General features: G+C 37.7%; 1 protein-coding gene and 1 long non-coding RNA gene across 2 annotated transcripts in view; one reads left to right on the top strand and one right to left on the bottom strand.

The window, feature by feature from the left end:
* The first annotated feature begins 149 nt into the window (after positions 1-149).
* Positions 150-9,061, top strand: part of LOC147222734 (uncharacterized) — a 51,413-nt gene continuing 42,501 nt past the window's right edge. Inside the window, exons 1-2 of the long non-coding RNA XR_015107687.1 lie at positions 150-249; positions 4,275-4,450. This is a non-coding gene — a long non-coding RNA (uncharacterized LOC147222734). The remainder of the gene's footprint in view (positions 250-4,274; positions 4,451-9,061) is intronic.
* Positions 1,235-8,673, bottom strand: LOC147222735 (uncharacterized). The gene is made up of 3 exons (XM_086167023.1): positions 8,565-8,673; positions 3,899-4,434; positions 1,235-2,160 (listed from the first exon to the last, which is right to left on the bottom strand). The coding sequence occupies exons 1-3, from the start codon at positions 8,571-8,573 to the stop codon at positions 2,022-2,024; spliced, it is 684 nt and encodes a 227-aa protein (XP_086023149.1). The 5' UTR covers positions 8,574-8,673; the 3' UTR covers positions 1,235-2,021.

Here is a 9,061-nt window from a genome sequence, read left to right as displayed (position 1 = left end):
ACTGCCAGCGGTGGCTCGGAAGGGACATGACACTTCCCTCTATTTTTTTTTTTCTGACTGGTCCATTAACTGAAACAGTTTCTCCTCCTCCTCTTCCTTTCCCTCTCTCTCAGTGTCCCTCCCCCTCCGTTGCACAGCCGTCCTCTGATGCGCAGGATGCATCCGGTGTCAGAGTGAAACCGACAGCAGCTGGTGAAATATGAAAAATAACAGGGTGGACAAAAAAACAAACAAACAAAAAAAGAAAAGGTAGGTAAACTTTGCACTGGTCTGTAAAACACTGAGGCATGGCTGACCCATGAAGCCGAATAAACTAAAATAAACGAGTGCAATTAGTTGCTTGTAGATTTGAATAATGAATAAGGGTTTAACTGAGTTCCAGAGTAAGTAACGCCTTGTAAAAAGGAAGTGTAACTTTATTTATTCCATGTCTGTGGAGGTTCTGTCATCCAGGTCATGATTAATTTATGTCAAAATCTTCTCATAGCAACTGGACTGTTAGAAGGACAACATTAAGTCCAGTTGCTTCAAGAGAAGAAGATTTTTTCCATAAAAATGACAATTTTTGTTTGCATGGAAGCAGCTGGAGTTGAGCTGCAAAAGCCCGCAGTGACTGGAGTCTCATTCAGTTTGCACAGGTCCGAAAAGCTCCTTGAACCTCCTAGTGGCCGCAGGCAGAAATACCCATTGAAATTTTAGTGATATTAAAAAGGTGAATGGATCAAAGAAAAAAAAAAAATGAAAAAAAAAAACCTCTGTAGAAAAAGTTGCTGGAAATGTATTACAAAAAAAAAAAAAATCAACAATTGGGAGATATCACCTTGAAATACTCCAATCAGCTCCTTGCGAGCACAGATGCTGCCTTTTTTTTCTTTTTTTAATTGAGCTCCAGCATCCTCCCCGTTTCACTAAAATCTATCTTGATTTGGTTCCTGGTTCTTTTACCTCTTGGTTTATTCAGGAAGATGTTTCCATTATTTTACTTTTTGCATCCCAAATATTGTTTTGTTTTAATGAAATAAAGATCTCAGTTCCTTCTTAGTGAAACATTTGTGCATGATTTATCAACTATTCATTTATTCTTGATTTCATTTTTCACCAACTGTGGACTTTTTCATACTTTATTGCAACAGAAAACCCAAAAGACATATTCAGAAACTTTAAACAAGTCGGTGTATTAACAACAGAGTTTGATTAAATATAACAATCACACACTAAAAAAAGAAGACAGTACATAGCTTTAAGCAAACATATATGAACTCTGGCAAAAAAAAAAAAAAAACCTGGACACAAAGGCTAAACATGATTTGCATAATCTAAATTCAAATTTCAATTGAAATCATTTGGATGTTCGCATGTTCTGCAGAAAAAGACAGTTATTCAATCATAACGCATTCATTCCAGTTGTATCTTGACTTTATAATTAGTGTCAGGATTTGTCCCTTTAATGAGGCTAAATATTTGTAGGTTCATGCATGCGTTCAATAACAGGAATCCTCTGATAAGATATGAAATATTTTCTCTTTCTTTCACAGATTTTCCTTCCAAAACTAAATAATCCGCTTTAAGCCACAGTCCAATACTTTTACCAATGCCTTTTTATTATTTGGCAGAAATAATGATCCTCTGTCCTTACCATGCAACCAGCCAGAGGATCTATTGCTTCCTCTGAGACATATTCTTGTTCTCTGGAGGCCATTCTGATTTGATGTATAAACACTTGACTGAGAAACTACATCACTCTGTTACATTAGACCTCCTCAAATTCCAGGAAAAGTGCGTGGAAAGAAAATAATGTTTTTATCGATGGTGAATAATCTTCTATAACTCCACAATTATTCTAAGTAAATGTCCTCTCATCATTCTTATTGCATCTTTTTGGCACGATCATTTCTCCCAAACCTTTGCAGCTAAGGCTGTAAAGTGAGTAACTGGTGCAGAAATTAGTTCTCTTGAAGGACTGGAAACCATTTACAAGGAAACTGACCAGATCTGATCAGTATTTCTGCATATTTTCCCAACTAATGGGGTATTTTACCTATGTCTCTCTGCTGCTTTGTAAATGAAGCGTGCAGGGCCTTTGACAAACTCTCCAGACGGCTGGCAATATCCGATCCAGTGCGAAGCATGTCTTCAAAAGCCAAGGTTTCTTCTCTGAATCTGCTCCAGATTAAGAATCCCAGTTATTGGATGAAGAAAGATGGGACGTAGAACACGGGCAAATGTGGACAGAAAAAAAAAAAAAGAAAAAGTATGTATTACGAGGGCTTCGACTGTTCATGTGGTTCTTGTTAAAACAACATTACATGACTTAAGTTTAAAGTACCAGGACTAGAAATAGTTTGATGGAATGCTGATATGAGAAATTGCAGCCCCAGTGTATTCACTAAGCTCCTAGGATTCCTGCTCTATCCTTGTGCATTTTGGGTTATGCCGTCCAATAAAATGTTACCTGAATGGTTATTTTGATAATTTTTTTTCCAGGGGAAAAAACGTATGCTTCCAGGTTTTCTGTTGTTTATTTTAAGGTTAAATCCTGTAAATTTGGAGCTTATTTCTTGCTTGATGTAGGTATTCTTAAGAGTTGTTTTTTTTTTTCTTTTTTGTTTCTCAGATAATTAGTTGGCTTACATTTTCTGAAAAAAAAAAAAAAAAAAAAAAAAAAAAAAAAAAAAATCAATCAAGTGAATGAAGATAGGTGTCATTAGAATTAATAATGGGGCAGCTGTGGCTGGGTTGATAGTTCTGGCATCTCCCTTGAACTGGAAGGCTGGCAGATCGACACCACTGGTCCTCCTCTCTGCATGCCAAATTGTGCAAGAAGTTTAACCCTCAGTTGCTCCCAATGGTCTGGTCAGCGCCTTATACTGCAGTACTGCTGTCATCGGTGTGTGTGTGATTGGTGTGCGAATAGGTGAATGTAATCCAGCGTTAAGAGCTTTGGAGGTGCAAGGTGTGAAAGTGTGATATAAGTGGAGACCATTTACCATTTATACAAAAAGGTTTTCCAAAATAATCCCAGGGTTAAAATAACTTCAAAAAATGATTAAAAAAAAAACCTGACTAGTACATTTTAGAAATTTTTTGTCAATGCATTGTTAAATTTTGCAGCCATTACAGCAAAAGTCGCCTATTTTGAAATAATTCTAAATGAATGATTTATTAAATAAATACCTAAAATAAATAACAACCATGATTTCTAAGTGGTACCGCTGAATATCAGATGACCTCAACTTTTGACAACACCAAGCACCGCTGATGCTTATCGTCTCTCTAAAAGCAAAAGGGACATTTTTGGTTTATATTTCATGTTTAGAAAGAATAGAGGAAAGAATGTTTCCAGAAATGTACAATATTAGTGGAGGGCTCATGTTTCCATATCTTCCTCAGGACACAAGTATTGGCTGGTGACTGGAAAAGCAAATGTACACCAAATGTTGAAACATCTGCACGTTGCCAGTACAGAAGCATTTCCTGGAACCGAGTCCAATATTCACTGGGTGCAATTTCTACTTGAAAAACCCCCTGGAACTTAGATTCCTGCTTCTAGCAGTCCATTTTTTTTACACTATTGAACTGAAATATATCTATAGATAGCCTGTAAGTGTAGATATGAAATTGCCTGTCAGGACAAATAACGTTACAGTTTACACTGAATTCCCTTCTGGAGGTTCTGTACCAAGCTTGTTCAGATGTTCACAATTGTCCCTTTAAAGTGATCTATAAAGGGTGACTGTAATTCAAAGAAGGAAAAAAAAAGAAGATAATTCGCAGATGTCGTCAATGCATCGGTAAAACAAAGCGGAAACTGTTCTGGAAAAATGAAGGCATTTAGCTAAGCAGATATGTGCCGCTCTTTTGAAGACGATGAAGGTGATTATTCGAAACAATGACTCACCTTGTAATCTGAGCAAGGGCCCCAATTGCATCACCCTCCAGCTTCTCCTCTAGATCTTCTTCAGCTTTTTCAACCGCCTCCTGGCAGCTCTTTTGGTCATCTTGGATTCCGAGGACATTTTCCTTGATCACATCTTCGTAGTTTTGATCTCCGAGCTCTGCTTCTACAAACTGTAGTAGGTTCTCTATCACTGCCTTGTTTCCATGCTGGATGGCCTTTAAATAGGCCAGTTCCTCTTTCTGGGCCTTTAGCCTTCGAGATAACGTCTTGCTGGTACTGAAGTGAACAGAACATGGATCTGGCTGCTGATTATTTTGCAGAATAGGTGAGGATGCTGTCAATGCCACCCAGTCATGGTGATCTCTCATTCTTTCAGGATCATCGCTAGCTGCCTGGAATGTGCCGTTCGAGGTTATCATTGTGGAGTAAATGTCAAAACCTGAACCCCAGTCACCATCGCTGCTTTGGCAGAGAGTGGGGGTTGCCATGGATACCCAGGCCAAGACAAAGGGCATCCAGCAACGCCACATGTTAACCTGGAAAGAGGAGAAGGTTAGTGTCATTGAACAACATTGAAAATCTTTACTAATAACTTGAAAGGCATCCTGAAGGAAAGTTTTCAAAAATGCTTAATTATTTCTTTTCTTACTTGAGATGAGAGTTTTGATGTTGCTTAAATGTGCCAAATGGTAACGCAGAATTTCTTTTGTCAATAAAAAAAAGATTAAATTTATTAGATTGCAATAAGGGCTTTTATTCAATGCTATAAAAGTGTCATTAAACAATGCTATTGAGTGGCATTGTGAGAAAAGACAGGCAAGAATTTGTGAATTGTCATCAATCCATTCATACATAGTTATGGTATTTTTCATTACGGTATAATACAATACACACACACCATATTAGAACACACATACACTCAAATGAATATAAATCTATTGGCATCATTTAATTGAAAACACATTTATTTTGATCAGAAATGTACGTCTCAAAAAAAATCTTTAAAGAGTCAATATTTCTGCAGCGGCTCAGAACACTGGGAGAATAACAAGTACGGACCCTCCTTGTCCACTATCACCTTTTTAAATAGCACTTTTTTGCTACTCTAGCTACTCTAGCTTATTGGTCTATTAAACACTTTTTACAAGATTGAGCTGTGAATTAAAAGACCCGCTCACCGCAGTTTCACGATGGTACTTCCCATCCACATTCAACATGTCTTCATATTTTAAGCCAAATGTTTTATTTTGCTGATAGTTATTATGCCAAGAGACATATACGCAAACACAAAGACACATAATGCACACACTCCCTCGACTCAATGCCTTCTTGGTTCCCAACCCCTCTCCTTTCCCTCATTGCAGAGCAGCACACAGGCCATTGCGAGCACCTTTGCTGGGTAGCGTGCAGGGCCTCCAGTGTGTGTACCGCCACACCGTCCCCATCCCAACACCCTCTCCCCTCCCACACGTGCAAGTCTCGCGTACTGTTGTCATGTCTGATCTATAATGTCTTGTTATGTTGCTATGTGCTGAGGTGTTTTTTCCTAATCCCAAAACTGTGCCCCCCTACAGGAGGCTAGTTTTGGAGTGCCTTTTTTCCCCTTCTCTCCTTTCACCTTTTTCTTTCCTCTAAGATGGCAGCCTGTTGCAGCAGCTCGACTGCTACAACACACAAAATATCCCTTGAGGATCAATAACTCATTCATTCATTCATGCATTCATTCATTCATTCATTCAAAAAAAACAGTCATGTTTCAAAGACAAACACACATTTCATGATCTTTCCAAATGAATAATTAGAGGCATCTTTTTAGTCTTTGGTACTACTCAATAATATGATAACCTAAATATTATATTTCAGAATTTCCAATTCATACTGTACATGAATATACACTGAATTTAACACACTGCAGTCTTTTATATCAATGTGACAATTTAAGAACAACCAGTGAATTTATTTTGATGTTGGGAGGACTATCTCGTCTTTCATTTATCTAAACCTGCATTAACTTTTGCATCTCGGGAGGAGGTCAGCATTAAAACTATGGCTTTCCTTGGGATCTCAAGACTACTTTTCAAAACCACTAGTGTAAAAAAACACATGCTGTTCATGCTCTGGCTCTGTCTGGAGAGGCAGGGCCTCACACTTTACGGTCGGGGTTCGATTTAGCGGATACCACTTTGTGTCACAGTGAGGCTGTAAAAGCTGACAGTGCTCATGTTGCTTTTGGCAAAGAAAGTAACATGTCAGAGTAGAAAGTTAAATGTCTTTCTGCTTTTTTAAAATTTTTAAATTTTTTTAACTCATGGTGTGACTTTAACAAATAGCAAATAGTGTATTTTTGATCCCAAACTGGCCACCCTTCTGCAGCAATTATATACATATAAACATGTTTTTTCCTTTCTTAAGTTCAAATTTTTTTCCTTCCATAGTTCTGCCCTTTGCATCTGGAAACACATTAAGAAAAACAAAACAAAAAAAAAAAAAACAAGTCTGTTAGGGAGTGGTTATACAGATCTCTCACTGCTGTTGAGGCACATTTGAGATCAACTGTAACCTGGTTTAATTTTAAGGCAGTGTTGGAACTCTTTCAATTTAACCAAAGCGGAAGTTGGTAGATTCCACGTCACCATTTTGTTTGAAAAGGAATGAAAAATTGTCAATTTTATCAAGATTGCTTGCATTATGTCCCAAACTTCCCTTTCCTTCAGTTTTTGATTACTCTAAATAGTGACCTCAAATAGGATGCAGCTGCTGTAAAAAGTATAATAAAGCAAAATTCAGACTACAAGGAGTTACAAAATGTAGCCAACTTAAGTCACAGCATTAGGGAAATAATTTGAAGCGTGGTGTGAAAGACTGACATCACTGCTTTGTTACAATGGCCATGATGACAATACATTTATATCATTAAACACTTCATTATTCATCAATCCTTATTGTTTGCAGAGTTTCAAATAAATAGCACTTCCTTGTGAACACTTATAAGATGGGCACCATAAAGTGTGCAAATGTTAAGAACAGAGCCTGACTTGGACTGGAATAATAACAAGTGATATACCTGACATTCAAGTGTTGGCTGTTTATTTTCATATTTACCCGAATTACAAGTTTGTGGTGTATGTATACATACTAAGGTAGTATTTTGCACGCAAAATTCGATCAACAAAGCTTTCATTTAAGCACCTTTACATAAACATAGATACTGTGAAAACTCAAACCATTATTTAGCAGATTCATATTATTATTGAAACATGTTGGTGAGGCCCGACCTTCAAACATATTTCCATCTTTAAAACATTTACAGACCTTTTGTAGAAGACCTACAGCACAGCATTTCCAAAGTCTTTAATACTCTGAACTTTTATTGCACTTATTTGGATTGATAAATGGAACCCTCAGGGCACATAGTGACAGCATATTCAGAGTAATGACAGAGTGCAGACAAATGGACATTTAATTCTTCCCAAAGTGTAACTGTATTGTCTCTGTCCTCAATTATCATTCCAGCAATAAAAGCCGCAAGTCAAAGGACATTTAATGACATTAATTCAGTCTCACAAAAAGGCCACTAACTAGACACGCACAAGCTACTCTCTCCATCGCAGATTGGCAGGGGTAGCTGTCTTTGTCTTTGGGAAAATGTCTGAACAATTTCCACTCCGGTGCTCCATGGTTGAGTGGATGCAGTGTTTGTATTAGACTCTGCTTGGCTCTCAATGGCCTCCCTGCTTTTCAAGCCAAAGTTCTGTCACTGGGAAGTGGCTTTTATAAGCTGACTTTTATTTTGTCCTAAAATAGCCAAAACTTGTCTGCAGAAGAAAGGCAGTTTGCCATGCACTGGGAACACCTTTTTGCAGGACTGAATTCTTATTCAATGTTGTTTGTAATCGTCAAATAATAGAGGGCCCTCATTGATTTGTTGAGTGAAGAATAAATGCTCTAGTGACTGTGGTTGGGACAAAATATTTGAAAATGCCAGCCTTGGCACTGATTTCTGACAACATTTGATTGCTCAATTTAGAGGAAAATTCGAGTTGTTTTGGTTGTACCTTACTGGTGATGGAATACTTGCTAAAATGCCCTGTCAATATCTACACAGACAGTGGTAAAGGTAACTCGCTGGGAGGAGATTTTTACAACAAATTACTTGAAGAGAAAAAACAATAAAATGACAATATAAATTTGTAGACTCAATAATAATTTGTATTCAAGACATGTAAATGTTGATCTTCAATGCGAGATGTAGTGGTTTGCAACTCAAGGTCCAACCAGATGCTTGTCACAGGTGTCACGGCGCTTGAGAGTTTCAGAGTTGTCATGACAACAAGGTCTTTGGGCATAAAGAATTTCTACTTGGCGAGGCCTTGCAGGTTAATTATTGTGCTTCCATCCTTGTTTTAGATAATAGAATATATTGCACTCAGCCAGCTAGACACATCCCCCTCACTTCCTAATCTGTTCAGTTTAAAAACAATCAATGTCTTTTCCAATACTTCATTCAATTAGCTTTATTACTATTTATTAAGTATACATGATGAGGCCATAACATTTTAAGTGCTGGCAGATAATACCAAATATTTTTGGCAAGTGGCATCGATGAAGAAAAAGCCTTTTGTCGGATTCAGACCAAAAGTTTTAAAAGCCATGAAAATAAACTTACCAAACTCATAGGTAAAGTCTGCAACCTCCACTGTTTCTGTCAAAACCACCCAGAGGGTTCAGGACTACCGTTCATAAGCTTAGAGAACAAAAACTCGCTCCGCTTCTTCATCTCGGCAGTAAAAAGAAAAAAAGGAAGGCACACACAATTATGGTTTTGGCTGGAGAGTGTGGTCGTCTGTTCCCCTGTCTGCCTTTGGAAGGGAGGGGGATGTTTGTAGAAAGAGCTGAAACTGAATGATTTCTTTCTTTGCAGTGGAAAGAGGGGCTGGCAAAAGGAGGGGTAAAGAGGGGGACGTAATCTACTTCACATGTGTCAGCTCCTCTTGGGGGAAAGGGGTTTTATTACATGGTAGAAGTGCATTTCCTATGTATTGTAGGTATGATCACATTCAAATGAGTAGTTATGCAATCCCGAGGAATTGCTCAGTCAAATCAACAAAAATATTACATCCATTCGACTCAATATTTTTGAATTAGACCAAGTAAACATTAGGT

Source organism: Fistularia commersonii, chromosome 20, assembly GCF_037954325.1.
Source record: "Fistularia commersonii isolate RoL2024-O1a breed Wild chromosome 20, RoL_Fcom_v1.0, whole genome shotgun sequence".
NCBI classification, from domain to species: domain Eukaryota; kingdom Metazoa; phylum Chordata; class Actinopteri; order Syngnathiformes; family Fistulariidae; genus Fistularia; species Fistularia commersonii.
The sequence above is the reverse complement of the archived record's forward strand: the minus strand, read 5'-3'. Positions and strand labels throughout refer to the sequence as shown.

Bases quoted from the DNA above. Each gene is read 5' to 3' on its own strand.
- LOC147222735 (XM_086167023.1), bottom strand. The intron at 2,161-3,898 runs GTGAGTCATTGT...AATCTGGAGCAG, and splicing joins GCCCTTGCTCAGATTACAAG to ATTCAGAGAAGAAACCTTGG.